The sequence below is a fragment of the Gymnodraco acuticeps genome, unplaced genomic scaffold (assembly GCF_902827175.1).
Source record: "Gymnodraco acuticeps unplaced genomic scaffold, fGymAcu1.1, whole genome shotgun sequence".
Taxonomy (NCBI): domain Eukaryota; kingdom Metazoa; phylum Chordata; class Actinopteri; order Perciformes; family Bathydraconidae; genus Gymnodraco; species Gymnodraco acuticeps.
Genome location: NW_022990271.1, coordinates 7787580 through 7807951, shown reverse-complemented (window position 1 = coordinate 7807951; position 20372 = coordinate 7787580). Strand labels below are relative to the sequence as shown.

At 40.7% G+C, this 20372-nt stretch overlaps 1 protein-coding gene across 1 annotated transcript; it reads right to left on the bottom strand.

Moving 5' to 3' along the window:
* Positions 1 to 70: 70 nt before the first annotated feature.
* On the bottom strand, positions 71 to 13996 carry scg3 (secretogranin III). Its single transcript, XM_034221242.1, has 12 exons — positions 13550 to 13996; positions 12674 to 12726; positions 12474 to 12516; positions 12061 to 12276; positions 10778 to 10920; positions 10303 to 10461; positions 9980 to 10223; positions 9270 to 9386; positions 6245 to 6328; positions 4695 to 4805; positions 3597 to 3686; positions 71 to 965 (listed from the first exon to the last, which is right to left on the bottom strand). Exons 1-12 carry the CDS (start codon positions 13650 to 13652, stop codon positions 847 to 849), a joined length of 1482 nt encoding a protein of 493 aa, XP_034077133.1. The 5' UTR covers positions 13653 to 13996; the 3' UTR covers positions 71 to 846.
* Between the last annotated feature and the right edge of the window lie 6376 nt (positions 13997 to 20372).

Below are 20372 nucleotides of genomic sequence, written 5' to 3'. Positions count from 1 at the left end.
GTCAGTGAACATGTCAGTTGTTGATTTGTTCACCTCACTGCTGTTTCATTGTCACATTTAAAGACACAGATAAAGAAAAGGCAACGTTTTAATTGCTTTTAACCTTTAGGAAAAGAATCACAAATATTTACATTTAAAAATACTTATCTTGAGTCTCTACAAAGAGGGAAATGTTGAACTCAGAGACATGCAGAGTGAATTGAATATAGAAACATGGCCCCCTAGTGGCCCCCAGTAGTATTACAGCAGAACATAACGGGAGTACGGAGGGCACTAACATGACAACAACAAATATATTTTTGGAAAAAGAAAAAAATACATTAAGATCCTACGTGTACACCGGAAAAGTAAATATAATAGGCTAAGACAGGTTACACAGAATGAGTACAATTGAATATATGTGCATGTTGTTGCAAAAACAGTTTTGGAAACGGTGGACGACAAACTACAGCAGTATACTCTCAAAACATTAATTTCCTGCAGGAGTCAGCTTGGAGTAAATGCTAGCATTTAATGGCATGTGTGAGTTGGATACATAAAATACCTTAATGTCCTCTCATTAATATTGTAGCTATTATTACTCTGCAATCTTGGCGTGCAAATATAATCAGTTAGGTAGCTGTAAAGAATACAATTTAAGAGAGCGTTATTAAATCTCTTTCCTGGATACATTTTAGGAATGTCTGGGAGGGTAAAAAAGTTCCCTAAGCAGGTAGTTTTGAATACACAGTATATACTTTACCATGCCATGGGAAATAACGTTAAGTATCAGGGTTTTGTTTGAGATGTAAGTGTCAGATTCAGTCCTGTGTTAAGCCAGAGGTCGGGGGAGGATGGGTGATGGTGTTACAGGCTGCTGTAGATCCTCTTAATTGTGTCGCCTTCATCCTTGGCGATAATGCCTTTGTCAATGTAGGAGTCGACCTGCTGGTCCATGAAGTCCTTCAGCTTGGACAGGTCATAATCTGGAAAGAGAGATAAAGCAGAGGACAGGTTTATAATCTGAGATGCAATCAAAGATAAAGACCAGGAGATCGTGGTAGTTGGTGGGATAGATCAGACATTAGACTTCTTAAAACAGCACACCCAAACACAACGTAATCTGGTGTGGTAATTCATTATCAAGGAGGATTAAGGTCATAGCATGTTTGTGTTGGGTCTACAAGAGAGCACATACATAATAAGAAGGCCGAAAGAGCACAGAGTCAAACATGATAGCCATGCTCTTATGTGTTAATTGTCCTCAGTTTCTCAAATACTAAAAGATTGTGATACATCTTTAATTAAATACAAAAATAAAATTGTTTATCTTTATTGTGCAATAAACAATAAGCATATACAGTAATCTTGTACCAGTTAGTCAATAAATCATGAAAAAAACGGTTTCAGCAATTCAGACAATACAATAAATATAAACTGTATCATATCATAGTGATAAAGGCTTATAGAGAGCTTACTATAGTATGTCTGTAATGTTGCATTTTATCTTAAATCAATGGCTTCCTATTATGGAATTGACCTTTGTAAATATTGAGATTTACTAAGATAATAAAGTCTTTAACAAGTTGGAAACAGACTTGTTAATTTGTGATCTAATCTTGAAGAAAGGTTCAAAATGTTTTTTCCATTGAAGCACCATTTCCCTTTGCTTTGGATCAGTCATCTCACAAAGCAAAGGCAGCAGAAGGATGTGGCTATATTTAGAGATAAATACAACCTCAGTCTGAATCATGGTAACAAATTAGTTTCAGACAGCAGGTTGGCAAACAGCTGTCACACCATTTCTCCTGCTCTGACCGACTCTGATACAGGGGGAGCAGGAGGGCAGAAGACAGCCAAGGAGTCCCACAATAACCTTTCTAAGGACATTTCGAACAGCAGCAAGAATACAGTGTTGCTGTGCAGCTGACAAACAGGATGTTTGTGAGGGATTAACTGAATGTGATTAGAGACAGCGCTGCTTCTCTCAATCTTGGCTGCGAGGAGCCAAAAGGCAAAAACAAGGATGTTGCTTCGACGTCCATCTGCTCCATTGGCACACACACACGCACACACATTTAGATGCACACACTAATAGCTTGCTGAGGTTGTCCTAATGAGTGCCTATGATAGAGTAAACATAATAAATGGCCCGTGGCCCACTCTGTTACTATGACACTACATTTTGGTTGAAAAGGCTTTTGTTCTCCTCCAGCTGTACTTTCTCTGAAGAGGGAGGGAAAATAGAGATAATAAGGATGAGGTTTAATGTGCTGAAAAGAGTATTATAAAAGTGGTGCGTTATTACAGCTATTGAGAGTGCCACCTCGGGGAAAATTGGGTGATTTTGGGAGCACATTTTGACTCAGTATGAAGTTGTGTTTTTTTTGTGACCCTTATCTATCTGTCTTCTGTGCCCAGATCACTGACTGGCAGGCGGGAAGGGCCCCTTGTTGTCCCAGACAACCGCTCCACGCACCAGAATGTTAATGAAGCGGCCTATATAGAGCAAGGTTGGAGATGAGCCCCAAACAAAACTTCCCTGCTGCTTCGGCTCCGGACTCTGCAGGAGTTTAAGCTCAGTGTGAGCTATTTTTTTTCTTCTTCTGCGTTAAAGTTGCCAACAAGAAGAATCTAGGTCAAACTCTGTTTTATCTTAATTGTTTGTGTCTTTTTCTTGTTTCTCTGACTCAGGAGGGGATGAATCTATTTTTGAACGTCTCAGATGAGACCAGACAACTGATATTTAGCAGTATTTATAAAACTGAGTTAGACCTTTTGGGGTTTTTACTCCGACATGTCCCGCTGAGATGATCAACAGTAGATGGATGGCCTGAATAGTGAGAACTCATTAACATTTCATTCTCTGCTGCTTAATGAAGCACCACTGGACAATTGATTTTGACACTGTGGAAAGCCAAACAGCAGGCTTCTCCTGTCAGACCGGAGCTCACAGTTTTCACAGCTCTGCAGACTGGTGCAGTTTCTGGGTCACATACTGCTTTTTTTTTTAATGCTGACAGTTACAGTATGTTTAAAGCAGTACATATAAATGTACATTCTCCAATAATATACATTCAGAGAGCAAGCAAGCATGACGTTGACAAAGACGTGATGGTCTTCTTTCTTTTAATAGCTTTTTTGTGTTGTTGTAATAGAAATGCTAATTGTGAACTATTCAATATCTACGACTGTTTCCCCTTTTTAAACGCTCTCACACGCCCAACTGCACACACAACATAAATGTAGAGGAACAGGTAGGACAAATGAATAGCCCTTTGTGTCTGAACAAGGAAGCTGCAGCAAGTAATTAGGACAGACTCATCAAGAATTATCCATATTCATGAGATCTGGAGTGAAGCATCTATCCTGGTATCCCACACTCATTTTAATTGCAAATTGGGGTCTCACAAAAGAAGCATCACATTTTCTGTTCTTTAGTGCGTCGTCTCTGACCTGTCTGTGCAAAACACAGATAAGTGAGGAGACAAGTGTTTGCAAATGAAGATGACGTGGTTTTCTTAGTCTGGTTATGAAAACTCACACATAAGAAAAGGGATATCAGTTTAAGGTGACCGGTTGAAATGTACATGTTTTGGTTAGGGAGTGTTTCTCACCATCTTTGCCTTCTTCTTTGTTGTGTTTCTTCAACCACTCAATGTTCTTCCTGATGGCCTCCAGGTAAGTCTCTGATTTGCCAGGCTGATCTGGAAAGAGAAGGGGAAAATAATGTATTAGAAAGTGGAAAATTAACTATTTCTAGATCTGTTATTCATTTACACATAAGGGCCTCGTTTCCACAATAAGTAAGATATGCTTTTTTACACTTGTAGAATATTTACACCACAAAACTCTTCCTAAAGCAATACTTCATGCTTTAACATTTACATTTTTGTTGCAAAAGGAGCAGACTGAGAGACAGCATTTTACTTTTTTAATTATATTTACTATCAGCATAATAAAGAAACACAGGTTCGGCATTTATTGCTGAAAGGTAGCTACAGTAAGTGTTTTGATATATCTACAGTTTTTCAAATCATAAATCAAACTATTGCATAACCACAGAATAAAGTTGGACTCTATAACATGCCCCCCATTTTACCGTCAATATCCCATTTTAATTGACTGAAACGAATGTAATGTTGGTAATCTTTATCTATGTTGTTTTTTTTTTTTTATGCGTGTTTGTGTGGATTACCCTGATAAACCGTTACTATACAGTGTACAAGGACAGAGAATAATGGCAGCTGTCAGAAGCTTTTCGGTCAGTGTTATTGGACTGGCCTAGTTCAGGGGGCGCAGAGACTTAACTGTGATTGGCCAGAATACACAGAGTTGTTTACTTCCTGTCAGCCCTGCTGAGTGAAAACAATCTAAAACTGAATTTTGAACATAACATGAACATTTGTTGAGGGACAGTGAAGACAATGTTTTTGCTTAATTGAATTTATGTGGTTGGAATCTTCTATTTTTGAGCAATCTGCATTTATTTGGGACATTTGACACAAAACAAAACAGTGAAAGCATAATGCAAAAAAACGAAATGAAACAAAAACTAAAGTAACACAAGTCATGCAATTCACAAGGCACATTGTTTATGATGTTTGAGGGGCAAATTGGTAAATAGTATTCAATTATTATAGCAAATAATAATATATAATAAGAGAAAGCTATTCATGTTTCGTCTGGTCATCAGGAATAGGAAGTGGACTGACTGGTCTCGGTGGATCGCTGCTCCTCCTTGGTTGAGTCCTTCAGGTTCTCATACTCCTTCTGCATCTTGGCAGCCTCCGCCTTGGTGTTGTCGTCCTCATCCGCGGTTTTTCCTACAGCAAAGAAACAGTACAAGGAGATTTAGAACATTTCTCCGTTTCTGCTAGAAATACTTGATGCAGTTGGGAAATACGCGTGTTAGCATTCTGGCAAAAACTGCATTTAATTTTGCATCTGTTACACTATGCCATACATTTCGTTTTTAGAATTTAACAAACAACATAACGGGTGTTTTTTGTTGAGCTTTAGCAGTTAGACAGATGTGTATCTTCTGACTGTGCCAGGTGTTGGGGAAATATTTTCCAAGGTCCATAACTTTGACCCAGTTTATCAGTTCAAACTGTTCTGACTGAGCACACGCACCTGTAACCTTGGCTGCTGTGCTCTCAGTGTTCTGTCTCCCTGTTCCTGCCTGTTGGCGTCAGCTGATAGAGGTGTTATGATTCTATCTTGTTATGCACAATGTTGATTATTCTCTCTGAACTAGCTAAATACATGGGTCTGGGGTAGAGATCTTCAGATTTGACGTGGCAACTCTCCCGTGCAGTCATACCGTGGCTGCTGTGACTTGTGATGTGAATTCTCCGGCCGAAGCTCCTAAATAAACCATCAGTGTTTGACATCAAAGCTCCTGCTCGTCCCGTGTCTCCTTCATGAGTCGGTGACTCCCACTGCACTGCTGCTACACAGAAGTTTCCCCCACACCAGGGTAGCTCAATTCCCGTTGTCCTTCTACTAAGCTAACTGGCAGTAGCAACAGATTGAAAAGTTGTATTGATCTTCTCATCTAACACCAAAAGCATATTCCCCAAAATCTCAAACGGTTCCTTTAAAGGTGAATTTAACTACTTATAAAAGGGGTTTTGAACATACGGCCAACCCTGGCCTGCCAGAGGGTTTAATCTGGTCCCATGGATGACTTTGCAAAGGGAAAAATTGCAGTGAACTCAATCTTTCCAATATTCCAATAAAATGCACTGCTATGCCTTTTTGTCAATTGGGTGTTGCGCTGTCCTAAGAATAGCAGGCCCAATACTTGATGTGCTACTATCGATCCAACGTGCTAACATACAGGCTAGTTTACACTGCACTTTCAAATGTATGTTAATGTATTTGTATGTACAGTAACTGTCACACTCATCAATGCAAAGATTATAAGAACTTGAAACCACAACAGAGATAACAAAATTGTATGCAGGTTTGAGGAAACAGTCTGTTTTATATGGGGAAAACAATTGGAGGTTATTTAAATGTTATTATGCTTCTGGTCCAACTCAGATAAAGTGGCCCATGATGCAACATTTGTTTGAAACCCCTGACCTAGAAGTTACTCCTACATCTTTCTATGTTTATAAGTATAACTTAAAAATAAGGTTAAAAAAAGAACTTCTTCTTGTGATAAGCTTATAAAGCCCTGCAAAGCCAAACATACCTATTACAGATGCGTGTGCAGAATAGAATGTACTGATTTTATTGGCGTTTGACATGTTACCGTTGGGTCCAGTGAAGTCAGGAGGCCCCAGAGCCTTCCCCAGCTTGTTCTTGGTCTGCATGGCTATCATAGTATCCAGGTTCTCTGCAGGAAACAGGCCAAACATTTACTTAAGATTTGATCAGCATTGTGACGTCAGTCCACGCTGCCACGCTGTGCCTGTGTGACTCAGAGGGCATTCTCATTAGAAATTAGGTTTTCATTTAATTCATGGAAAGGAGGCTCAAGATTATGACGATAGCAGTGGATACAATCATGTTCTTTCCCATTATCATTTTTTAAAATGTGATTAGGCATTTTGGACTTAATCATAGAAGAAAAATACATAATGAGCTGATATAGGGATAACATATCAACCAGATTTAAGGGTGCGTTGTCCCTGATATCTTTGTGGGTAACGCTTTCACAACAAGATTAAAGAAGGTCTCCAAATCAGTCATGGGATCACACACACAGACCATATGGTTTAAGAGACTGAAATTAAGTGTAAACTGATCCTCTCTGGATTAACTAATGGCTAAACATTATGTAAAAAAACAGAGAAAGCAGATGTTCCACAGAAACACACATCCAAGGGATCAGCTCAAATGTCATCTTCTATGTCAAGTTGTGGTAACATTTGACTTTAAGATCCTCAATACAGCCTTAGAAAAACACTGCAATATGTTATACATAAATACAACTGTGTTTTATCATAATCATTCATTGTCCATCCACTTAACAAGACATTTATTTCAGCTTACAACTATATTATTGTTATACACTATTGTTATGTGTTATGTGTAACGTTGCTGCCTTCTTGGTTAGGTCAGCATTGAAAACGAGATTTTATCTCAATGCTTTTATCTGGTTAAATAAAGGTTAAATACAAAATAAATATTGTGTGTCACAAACCGTTGATTATTTTTATAATAACTAACTAACTTATGTGAGAACTATAGGACTTAAAGTGTTACCAAAGTCCCCAAGAAGCACCTTTCCAATTGAGTGGCTATTTTTGGTAATTTACTTTAAGCATTTACTTTTAGCAGTTCTAGGGCAGACAAGGAGCATTAAGTTATATCAAGGCCTATAGACCCCAGAGCTAATGCTGCAAGACAAAGGAATAGGGGAAAATATGACTACAAGTTAGAGCAGGTCCCGATTTTAAGGGAGTTTCCTTGGTGACATGATATCTAACATTTGAAAAAAAGGACAAACATGGAAGGTTACATTTCCGCTTCAAGCAACTGAGAATTAAGGATCTGTAAAATGTCCTCTCTCTTATTCTTTGACTGAAGTCTCCTTTCATTTCTTATTATCTGAGCATCTCACTTGCACTTTCTAATCTGCCTCCTCCCACCTGTAGCACAGTGGAAGTCCATTATTATTTCATCCTTTCCCTCTGCCCACGCACGCACGCACGCACGCACTCACGACACACACACACACACACACACACACACACACACACACACACACACACACACACACACACACACACACACACACACACACACACACACACACACACACACACACACACACACACACACACACACACACACACACACACACACACACACACACACCACACACACACACACACACACACACACACACACACACACACACACACACACACACACACACACACACACACACACACACACACACACACACACACACACACACACACACACACACACACACACACACACACACACACACACACACACACACACACACACACACAACCCATCGTTGGTCCTCTCCCGCTCTCCTCTATCACTCTATATCTTGGGACCTGTATGACTCGATTAGCGTTGATTGACAGCCCTGCGTGTTCAGTTTTGTACCTGCGTGCTGTGTGACTCACTGGACTGGGGGGCATTAACTCGTTGCTAGGCGATGGAGGAATTCCGTCCTATTATCTTCTCACAACCTATGCTACATAAAGAACGGGGGAGGGGGGGTTGCCTAGGAAACCCATATCTTGTGTAAACGTAAATGCCCGTTTGTTCTGCTGTGTAGCGTCAGCCGTCGTCATTCGTTCCACTATCAGATACAACAAGTTGACAGAGGCAGGGAATAAATCAGCCTTAGTTCAAAGCTGGTCAGACTTAGTTATAATATTTGTATTATCACTGCTTCTATAGTGGCATAAATACATTGTAAACCTATTCAAATTAGTTACAAATCATTTTTCTCACTTTTGGTAAGACTACTAGTGAAACAATTAGTCAACGGTTTTGATTAATTATTGCACATTTTTCTAGCAGAAATATAACACAAGTGTGAGTTTGAATCTTTTGAACCTTTTTAATTATTGAAAACATAATGTACCCATTAATCCATAATGACAATATGGTTGCTGCTCTATGACAGTCATGTTGATTTTGAAGCCCATATTTTTGGTTTTTGAGTGTTATTGAGGCAGATATATAAGATAGAGAGATGTTGGGTCTTGTGTTTCCTGAGGCTCACACACAGAGATGACAGCTGTTTCTTACAGGTGGCTGACCTTTCCACTGCTAATGTGATGTCAGGCCATAAACACCAGCCTGGCTATATAGGGTGCCCCTGACACTAATCTGCACAGGCTTTACACTTCACGGCACAGGCTGATAGGGGACATTACCTCGGCTGAACACACAAGAAACACAAGCAAAAAGCACATATAACAGAGAGATGAATGATGCATATTCACTAGCCAGCTAATGGAATGGATAGATAAAAACGTACCCACATGTAAGCCACACATACATAGAGCTGTATTATACGTATATGAATACACAGTATATCCTCTAAGTAAGTAGTAAGTCAACTACAGCAAATATCTTTTTTGTCAAACTACTCCAAGGTCAAGGATCACACTAAAGATATACTTTGTTATCATTGTATCCCCCTTCCTACGTATACATAACATTATTTACAACAAATGATGTGACTGTGGCACCTGTTATCCTAAGTATGCCTCATGCTGTGGCACTGAATGTACCAGACTGATAGATAAACAGAGCTGTTGTGTTGTGTTATGTCTTACCTAAATAGGACACTCCCTCCTCCGGAGTGATGGTGCCGTACTTCACCATCATCTTCACAAAATCTATCAGCGTCTTCATGATGGTGATCAATGTTTCTCTCTCCTGAGCGTCTTGATCTGCAACAATACACGGGGAAACCAGTTAAGTATTATTCAGAACAATAAATACTATAATATATTGACTTTCTTTGCAGTTACTCCCTTCCTACAAATATAAGTATATATAGACAGATATATAATAATGGTAGAAATGTATATAAACATTATAAAAATAAAAATGTAAATAAAGATAAAGTATGAGAAATAAGTCTATAAAATATGTGCAAAATATTACAATATAGGCTTCACTACAACATTGTTAATAATAATGCTGTAAAAAAGAGTCTATGGTTAATTCAATCACTGTTTTTCTAATGGTATTTGGTTTCAGTGGTGTTGATGTTACCACATGCTATTTGCCAGTGGGGGTCATGAGGATGGGATTATAAATAATTTGTTATGTGTGCGCGTTTCATCCGCACTTCCTAGGAAGGCGTGTTGGGCAAGCATTGGCTCATCCTGGAGAACAGTATCTCCATGACAACAGCAGCGCTCCAGTCCTGTTCCTGATCTGGAGAACGTCTATCTTTGGATGAAGGAAGCTGTGAAGCAACGATTTGTGTGCCTGTGATCTAAACTGTCACAGAATGGGCCTGTGTTGGAGTGTGTACCTGAGTCGAGGCTGCGCAGCAGGTGGTAGAAGTTGGGGAAGTACTGCAGGTCCTGGAGCCCGTCCTCGGGGCTCACCTCGTTGCCCTCCTCGTTGCCCCCCTCAGTATCTTTGTCCCAGGTCTTAGCTTCTTTGTCTTCTTCTGCATCCCTGTCTACCTCGTCTTCAACCTCATCATCATTTTCGTCCTCCTCCTCCTCCTCCTTGTCTCCGTTGTAGCGGCGCTTGGGTGGCTCCCATGTGTCCTAAAGATGTTTTAGATGTTATTGTTGTAACTCTTATTGCTATCATATCATAACTATTTATTGTTTCTAGGTTTTTTACCTTGATTGTGTCAGCGCCCTGTTCATCCTGCCCTCCCTGTATTTCTTCGTCGTTGCTCTCTATGTCCTCAATCTCGTTGTTTTTGGCATTTTGGGTGATGAGATCCTGGAGAGCCTCGGCCACCTGGTACTCCAGAGTGTCAGCCTGACTGTCTGTTATCTACAGAGGGAGGAGGAGAGAGAAACAGAGACAGAATGAGAACAAATGTGTGTAATAACACATTTTATGTAAGATTAGCTAGAACAGAAGAGCATGTTCTGGCGATCAACCTCTATGTAAGTGATTGCTGTCACTGAGAGAACTGTCTCAGGGATAAATGTGGACACCTCTTAATTACTTATTGAATGTCACAAAAAAATATTCACAGCTGAAGCCATGGAACAACGCACAATTCACACGCTGTTCCCCCCTGCAGGGAGAGAGAATACATCTCAGACCACACGCTGATGAAACAGCATACCAGCTCACAACTCACCAGCCCCAGTTTGAGCAGTTTTAAGACGATCCTGTCGAACACCCCTCTGTCGTCCTCCTCATATATCTTGTTTGCGATCTTCTGGACGATGTCTTCTGCTGTCAGTGGAGTGCCGTCCACCTGACGGAAGCTTTCTGTTTCATCTGAGAGGATAAAACAACACATATGTTATCATTTGTTTCTTAACTTTCTTAACTTGATTATTAGCTGCGTGTAGGTTTAATGTTTAAGTTCTTATCTTATAGCTGTCAGATTTTCCACGTCCCCCACCATAGGAGATTTTATGAAACTTGTTATCTACCTTGTCTACTTTACTCCATCTGTCCTATTTCTTCTCTGTCTCATTATTACATGGAAAACCTTGACATATAAATTAATTATCTCGCTCATAAGGCTTAGAATTAGTCAGTAAAAAATGATTCACACTCTCCTCTCCTGATATCATCCATATCCCCTTTACTCAGTAACAAATGTGAAATTGTTACAGCTTGACTGTTACATAACTGTCCCTGCTGCTTCTCAATGTCCACACACAATACAAATAAGCACTGCTAGAATACTATTTCCCGTACTGGCGGGTTGATTCATCCATCATTTTACGTTCCAACACATTTCTGTCTCACAACAGGAAATAAGAAATAAAATCCAGACTGCGCTTGCCGAATTTAGATGTAGCGTAACCTGACAAGCTGCTTGTCATTGCCTGACCGACCACATGAATCGATGAAGTGTAACACTCAGCGCTTTGTGTCTGAGTCACCTCAGAGAATGCTGCTGATTGGACTGAGATATCAAGTTACATGCATATACAGAGGACTGTGTGCTGATCTTGTGAAATCTATTGAGGTTGAACATCTTTGTAGACATCAGCAAATTATTGGATTTACAGTGATTTTACAAAAAGGCCTATGAATAAAGAAATTGTTGTTGCATCTCTGAGGAAAATCAATGTCACATATTGTCTTCTGTGTAAAGGTGGACCTGATACAGAAGCCCAGCATAAGCTTTCACTACCGCAGGGGGAGAGGATAATCTTTCTCTCTCCATGCACGTGTTCTCTCTTTGACTATTTCCATCTGTCCCTGCTTATCCCGATCACACCCACACATGATTTCTCTGCCTTCTGTTTCTTAAAATGTCAGTGCCAGAGAGAAACATGCGCATGAGGCCTGCCCTTTGAGGGCAAAGGTCAACGAAGCAGAAGGAGTAATACCTAACACAGCACCTTCACAAACATGCCAGGACAGGTGCATGGTGACAGGTGTGAGTAACACGGTACTTGCCATCGTCCATGCCGGTCTTGGTTGAGTCGTAGTCCTCGGCCAGGCGCCGACTCTTGGTCGAGTCTGATTCATCTGGAACGTACTTGCCATCCTTTTTCAGTGGCACCTCAGTGGTCTCCTTTGATTTCTGGCCCTCAGCCAGAGACTTCAGCACGGTGAAGTCATCGAGGTCCTGCTCTGACTCTCCGTCCTTGGAGGCAGACGGACGCTTGCTCTCTGAAAAAGCAGCATAGAGTAAATGATCAAACAGGAGGAACAAACGTGATGGAGGTGAATTCTTCTCATATTAATGTAGTTCTATTTTTGTTATTTCTCAGTGCAGATGAAGCATGTTTTACTGGAAGTGCTGCAACATGAACCCAGCAGACGGAAATAAGGTCATTAATTGATTGGCAGTAAAGGTTTCCTCTTACCAGCAGACTGTACAGCAGCCTTCACACTGTCCGCCTCAGCAATCTGGGGAAAAGATAAACAATAAACATATCATTTCCAATCAGGATATAAACTCTGATTAATTATATGTGCTGGGTTAATACCTGTTGTTTGACTAGCGATCAAACAGCCTATTTGGCCAGATATTGGATGAAAAAATAGGATGAGAAAGAGAGCTTACCTGCTCCTGTAGTGGTCTTTCTTCCGTCAACTGTCTGTTGTACACAGTTTTATCTGCAACAGAATAAAATTCATGTAATTACTAAACTAAAGCAGACTTTATTTAAAAAAATATAGTCAGATTTTCTAGGCTAAAAATTAATTTGCACATAGATACATATTATTTTTTAACAGATCTAAGATTATTTAGGCTACTTCTATAAAAAAGTGTACATTTTTTATCTTTCAGACTTCTGTGATTGGTTCTGGTTTTCCAACTCAGCATGCAGAGCAGAGGCAGAGCTTAATCGGATTATCAAACAAAAGATTAAACTGGGGCTAAAATAGACCACAAGCGCCATCATAACTAGAGCAGGCGTCGTTAAAGACTCCACTGCTGGGTTGGAGCTGGACTGGAGCTGGACTGTTCGTCAACAGGTTTATGAATAACACAATCAAGCTACTGATAAAGGATACCAAACATTGCAAAACCTGAAGATGAAAATAAATGGTTCAAAAATAAATAAGTATCGAATAACATCCCTTTACATGTCCACATGTGAATACTACTGTACAAAGTGTACAGTAAATGTCAGGTGTAGTTTTATTCCGAAACGTTTCTTTTAAAATTTGTTTGAGAATCACATTTTGAGTTATGAGTTTATAATAACCTATATTATTTTGTATTTGTATTGTATGCATCATGTGTGCAGACAGATAGACAGTGTTATGTCCTTACACTTTGTGGCGTTTACAAATCTTATTTAACCACCGACTTCTTCCAGTAACAAATTGGTTCACAGGTTCAATGAAATTATTGCACTAATAGGCCTACTTCACATTACAATACAACCACAACGCATTTCTACCTCACGGTTAGAGGCTATGTCCAACTCACCATCCGCTGAGGCTGTCGGTGTGGGGAAGGCAGATATCTGGCTCACTACATTCAGGGCTAGAAGCTGGAAAAGGACGAAAAGGCCAACGTATTTTGATGCCATTCTGAAGTGTTCAGGAGGAACAATATATCTTGGCTGACTGTGGTTTCCTCGTCCAGAAACAAAGTGCTGAATGTGTGGACAGCTCCGCTCCGCTTCGGCCGGATGTTGATGCTGAAAGTGCCGCGGAGGCTGCGCCCTGAAGTAGCCGCTCTGTCAGACGCACGGCGCGGGGATGGGCTGGGCAAATCTCCGCTGTGCACTGTAGCTGTTGACGAGCCGCGGTGCTGAAACCAGGTCACCTCGCTATAATTATAACTAGATAAGCAGGGAGCCTCTTCAAGCCCCGTGTCAGCTGAAGAATCACCTGCTAAACAGTAGAGGCCACTACAAGACCTGCCCCCTCCGTCTTTACAGAGGAGGAGGAGGAAGGAGGAGGAGAGGGAGGAGGAAGAGGAGATGAACACTGCAAAAAGTGTCAATTTAATATCAGCTTTCGGGGGTACTAAAATATGATGTTTTTTTATTGATCAGGGGAAACCGTTTTTAAACATGCAATAACTAAATTATTAGTACGGTTTTTGAGGTAGCCTATTTATTGAAATAAGTAACAGTCTCGATACTAAGGTAGAGAGCATTTCAACCATCATTCAAAATCACCATTGCAGAAATATCCTAAGAACTGCACTGGTTACAGTAAATCATTTTCTTAATCAATTACCTACAACATTGCCAAGTGGGCAGGACAGTGAACGAAATGCTGAGTTTAATATTTTTCGCAGTGTTAGAGCAGAAAAAAACGCCCATTCCGTGCGTCACACACAACCTGCGTCATGGTCGTATATCTCCCACTGCCCGGTCAATAGCAACCGTTATTAAAACGGCAAACAATTAGACACACCGACTACGGGGAAGATATATAATAGGTCACTTTTATGACCGGGTTGCTTGCACACAATCAGGTTACCGCTAATTAGATTCAGGCTTACCTCTCAGGCAGCCTACTTAAAAGGTCACTTTGCAATGTGAGGCTTTTTGTTTTCATAGTTCTTTACCCATACTTAAAGAGAGTATATTAGTTATTTGAGCTGAATTACTGAATTGAAAAACAAGTTTAATGCAAGGGTAAAAGCAGGTGTCATCATGAAAAAGATTGCATTGATGCATGAAAGCAAGGAATTAGTGGCAAAAGGGCATATTATTTGTATGATGAGTCACTGTTAATCCTCATGTCTGAGATTAAAATGCATCCTGATCAGATTGAATGAAACTAAAAACATGTAGTGCTGAAGCCTATTTAAGTACAATGTTGACTGAGGCCACTTTAGCATTACCCAACTACAACATTAAAGTGCTCTTCGTCATATTTGTCAGCAATAGAAACAGAATAATATTCTATTCTATAATAATAATATAACACTTTGGAAAAAGCCATTCTGCCATTTAGTACTTTTGTTTTTGACACTGCAAGTAGCCTACCTTCTGCTAATAAGACATTTCAGGACAGTGTCAGGAGTATTTTGAGAGTATTTTTTATCTATTTTTTCATAGTGACTGCTCTGAGCAGGGTGAATTACTGGTATAATGTCAACAGTTGTTCTTTCCCCAAACAGAAGTGAAGGTTTGAAAGTGCAATAAGGAATATCAGGACAATGAGGAAGAAGAAGATTAAACCACAGTCCTGACATGATGTTGAATTCTTGCTTTTTTTTATGGAAAGGTTGTATTGAATCAAGTCCAGTAAATGTATTGCCAAATATATACAATACTCATTGAGCAAATCTGAACCGTTGATTTTATTTAAATGTATTATGTCAACACATTTCACATAACTGTAATGGGTTAGTTCAAAGCAATACTATTTCGTTTTAATAGGTTCAACCTAATATTATTGCTTCAGTTTTGTCAGTATATGAAGAACTTAATTCACCGCTCTTTTAATTGCCGAACACACAATGAAATTCAGTATATCATTTACAGTAGAGAGTAAGATGAAGAAAAATTGATCATCTCATGATCGCACAACATCAATTATTATTCATACTTTCTCGAAAGTTCCATTTTGCCTTCTCAGATGCTTTAAGATCGTATAATGAATTATTCCCTAATACTTTGCCCTGTGCAGTGCAGGATGGGATGTTTGCCATCTCCTGTGGTAATACTTTACTTCCTGTATTCTGCCTGCCTCAGCATTAAAGAGCAGCAGCTCTGCCAAGATTTAGGCCCGTCACATATCAGGCCAGTAAAAAGACCAAAGACACATCCAAAGAAAATCATGCAGTAATGCAAAAGCAGTGATACTCATCAAAACAGAGCAGCTCATTTTCCTTTGCAAGACTAGCATCATATTTTAGCTTTTTTCTGAGAAATAGATTTTTCATCACCATGTGCAAAATGCACAGCACTACTGACATCTTGTGTGCAGTAGCTGGAGTTACAGTCTTCGGTTACTTGTTTCCTCAAGTAGCACCTTGACAACATGTAAATGAAAGACCCCAAAACAATCATTATTAATCTGTCAGCTTCCTGAAGAAAAAAAAAAACCCCATCTCTTGTAAACTACTGGTATTGCTCTATTTGTGGCTTTTTCACATCCTTTCCCAACTGGCAGCAGTTAACTGTTTTTTTTGTATAAACAAGACTGTTCTAAACTGTAAGATAACCTCTGCCCCTGCATAATTATTCACAGATGGTTTATTTCAAAACTACTTCGAAAAAAGTTATAAAATAAAACAGACATTTGATGTTAAGATTTTGAAGGTAAATGAAAGTATTTTCATTATATCTTCCCATTTTTTGATCTTACTGAAGTGTATTTCAGTTAATTCTGCGTAAAAATGAGATTGTCTCAAATAAAACATTTTTCATGCTCATTATTTAAAATCTTAATTTCATGTTTTATTAAAACTGTTGATTTTGGTGAATATATTAAGGCACAGAGCTAATCAACCCAAAATTATGTCTGTATAGGCTGTATAATATTATTCCCAGATCAAGTCTGTGTTATATGTTTATAGTGAATATACTTCCATCATGTGTCCACTTAATATACCACAGTGTGCTACAATTAGGCTTTTGGTTGCATATACTGCACATGTCATCAAGGGGTAAGAGTACTAAAATAGTGTCCTAAAGTTACATAACTGTATATACATTTTACTCAAGCAATGCCATTATAAAATGTTTTTGATAAAAATTGGTCAGTTATGGTTTGCTCTGTGTAAAATAATAATTGTAAAAAATAAATGGAATGGAATTTGACCTTGCAGTCAATTTACAACATGTCGCCAGAACTAAGCTGTCTAACGACTAATGTACAACTTTTATCATGAAGCAACTTAAGATTTTTTGACAAAAATGTAAGGAGGAGTAGGTCCTTAAAGTAAACAACCTGTAACTTCCTGCTGGAGGTCGATCTTGACTTTTGTACTAGTAAATAATGGCATGCAGATGTCTTCAAAACTTCCTGTTTCAAGGTGAAATCTACTAATAAATAAGAATTCCTTTGATTTCAGCTGGGTCCTTCCGATGTTGTCGTGCTCTGAGCCTAAACAAAAGAGAATCATTGTGACTGGTTGTGTGTGTACATTGATCTTGATCTGTTGACTCGGTGTTTATTAGTCTGTTTCTGATGTTTTGGGAAGGTCTAAAAGTAAACAAGCTGTCTCCAGAGAACGGGACAGATATGGAAGTACATGAAATCCCTTTTTATATCAGACCCAAGGGCAAACTGTTTGTATGACTTCAAAGACTGCAGCTGTGACTTCATGGAGCAGGGAAGCTTTGATATGTCATCTATTTACTGTCTTTTTCAAACACTATGCAGAGGATACTTTATTGGTTCAGTGATTTCCAAGACGTCCTGTCTTGACAAAGAATCCTTTGCATGGATACACCATTACATTTATTCAAAAAAACTCAGATTGCATGCATCTGTGGTCATATATATAGAATTTTGTATTGATTGGGATAAACCCCTTAGGCGCATTCACACCGCAGTACTTTTCCCACAAAGGTTCATGAGAACTTAGTTCATGAGAACTCTTTTGTCGCGTTCACACCAAAAAGAGCCGGTACTAAAATTAGTTCATGAGAACCTTTTTACCCCCACGAAAGTCCCTGCTAGAGAGCAGGGACTTTCGTGCGGCTCTCTTGTGAGAAAAGAGCTATATTTCTGATTGGCTGGGCGGATTGCAAACCACGCCCCGTAAAACTCCCAAAAAGTTTTGTGAAGCCGCCATTTTATTATCCTCGCATTAGCATTATTAGCATTAGCCCAGCGCAGAAACGCAGAGAGACTAACTTATGGCAACACAAAATAAAACATGGGAGCGGTGGAGATGAGGAGGTGTCGGTGTTCTGGCGATTTACTCGGAAGGCTTCAGTAGAAGCTGCTGGGAGTCCCAGCAGCTTCTACTGAAGCCAGTCCCCAACTCCGGGGACTTCCGGCCGGGGACTTTGGGCGGCAGTATACGCCGTGAAGTGGTTTGCTGCCTGCCAGTAAACCCAAAGCAGAAGTAGAAGAAGTGACGTCAGTGGCTTCATTTGCCTAATCCACCCCCAGGGACTTATTCCGGTGTGAACACGATCTGTACTTAGTTCATGCGAACTAAAGAGTTCACATGAACTAAGTTCACATGAACCTTTGTGGGAAAAGTACCGCAGTGTGAATGCGCCTAATGCGCCTATTCACACCGCAGTACTTTTCCCACAAAGGTTCATGAGAAATTAGCCTTCTGAGTAAATCGCCAGAACGCCGACACCTCCTCATCTCCACCGCTCCCATGTTTTATTTTGTGTTGCCATAAATTTGTCTCTCTGCGTTTCTGCGCTGGGCTCATGCTAATGCTAATAATGCTAATGCGAGGATAATAAAATGGCGGCTTCATAAAACTTTTTGGGAGTTTTACGGGGCGTGGTTTGCATTTCGCCCAGCCAATCATAAATAGGAACCTTTTTCTCCCACGAAAGTCCCTGCTCTCTAGCAGGGACTTTTAAGGGGGTAAAAAGGTTCTCATGAACTAATTTTAGTACCGGCTCTTTTTGGTGTGAACCATAGACTGTATATATAAATGGACGTAGTGTCCGTGACGTCACCCATGGGATTCTGCAGAGTTACCGTGAAGCCCTTAGTAGGCGGAGTCGGCCACTAACGGCTCGACTGTGACGTCAGAGTCTAATCCCACCTGCTCCAAATAAGGGCAAAGAGGCGGGACCTGCTGCCTCCGAACTGGAAGTAAACATAGCTAGCTCAGGCTAAGAAGCTAAGCTAACATGACATACATGCATACCAAGTTACAGCTAACAGTGTAGTTCCCCTATATAAACGTTACATTCATAATCAAATGAGACAATCTGCAAGAGAATTAGCTATATTTTGTTATTCTTAATGCTTGTCATTCACACGTTGAGAAAAGACGGACTCCACCGCCCGACCTAACGGAGCCGCAGTGGGCTAGCTCCGGGACGCCGGCTGGAGCTAGCCCCCTGCGGCTCCGTTAGCTCCGGTGGCCACCACTGGGATAATTGGGTCCCCTATTAACATTTGCTCCCGTTTAGCATTATGGGCGTCATAGCCATAGACTATAAAAGTCTTACCCAAGGCTGAATCATAAACTAAAATGTATATGTATGCATAAAGGGTTACGTCCTTAGCTGGCTAATACGTAACAAGCTAAGCTACCAAGCACACAAACACCTGCGAACGGGGTTAACATGTATAATATTGTAGCGACCATGTATAGGATGCTGAGGGTGTCACTCAGGCATCCCCCGTCTCTCTGCCAATCATAGAGCTGCACAGTGATGCTGGTTGAGGTGCGGGCCTGTGGTTGGGGGAGCAGACGGGGGAGGGCGGGAAGTTGTGACGTAGACACTGTTATATATATGGGTATGTGTAGAAGTTAGTGTTAGTGTGAGGTTGAACCCACAAGCTGTTCCTGAAGTTGTGATCATCTGTAAAGAAGAAGAGTTATTAAAGCCTAATAACTAGCAGCCTGTTTCCGACTCCCTTTGTGATCGTTACATTGGTGTCAGAAGTGACTTTTCGAACGGAGGACGTCTATCCTGACGGGAGTTCGTAACTGCGTCACGGAGCTAGCTGGTAAGCTAGCGGAGATGGAAAAGTTCAGCAAGATGGGAGTGAAGCAGGAAAGTAGTGATGGAGAGGAAGATGGAGCATGCGGGTGGTCGAAGGACATGAGTGGAGAGTTCAAGAGTGCACGGGAGGCGAGAGAGCGCCTGAGAGAGTCGGTGGTGAAGATGGCTAGAGACGCGGGAATGTCGCCGTCTTCAGCGGCATTTCGCGCCATTTCCAAGCTGGATGTGAACAACAATGGCGGCGCCCAGCAACCAGTAGCAGCCGCCGCATCCGTGAAAACACCCAAATACTCGGGTAAGGCAGACTGGGAGGCTTTCCATGCCCAATTTGAACTACTTGCACATGCCGGGGGGTGGTCAATAGAGACTAAAGCACTACAGCTAGCTTTGTGCCTCACAGACGAGGCTCTTAATCATGTCTGCTTCTACTTAGCCCTGAGGACCGACTCAGCTATGAAGCGTTAGCGGGGGCTTTGAAGAGGCGGTTTGGACAGTGTTTCCCGCCAGAGCTGCTCCGGAACGAGTTGAGTAACCGCTGTAGGGAGTTTGGAGAGACGCTGCGTGCGTTGGCTAACGACGTGGAGAGCCTGACGCGGCGGGCGTATGCACACATGCCACCCGGAGTGCAGAGTGAGCTGGCACGTGATCAATTCATCAGGGCTCTTCGCCCTGCAGACTTGAGGG

Bases quoted from the DNA above. Each gene is read 5' to 3' on its own strand.
- scg3 (XM_034221242.1), bottom strand. From the start codon at position 13,652: ATGGCATCAAAATACGTTGGCCTTTTCGTCCTTTTCCAGCTTCTAGCC. The intron at 6,329-9,269 runs GTAAGACATAAC...TGTTTCCTGCAG, and splicing joins GGAGGGAGTGTCCTATTTAG to AGAACCTGGATACTATGATA. The intron at 4,806-6,244 runs GTAACATGTCAA...TCTTTGCTGTAG, and splicing joins TGACTTCACTGGACCCAACG to GAAAAACCGCGGATGAGGAC.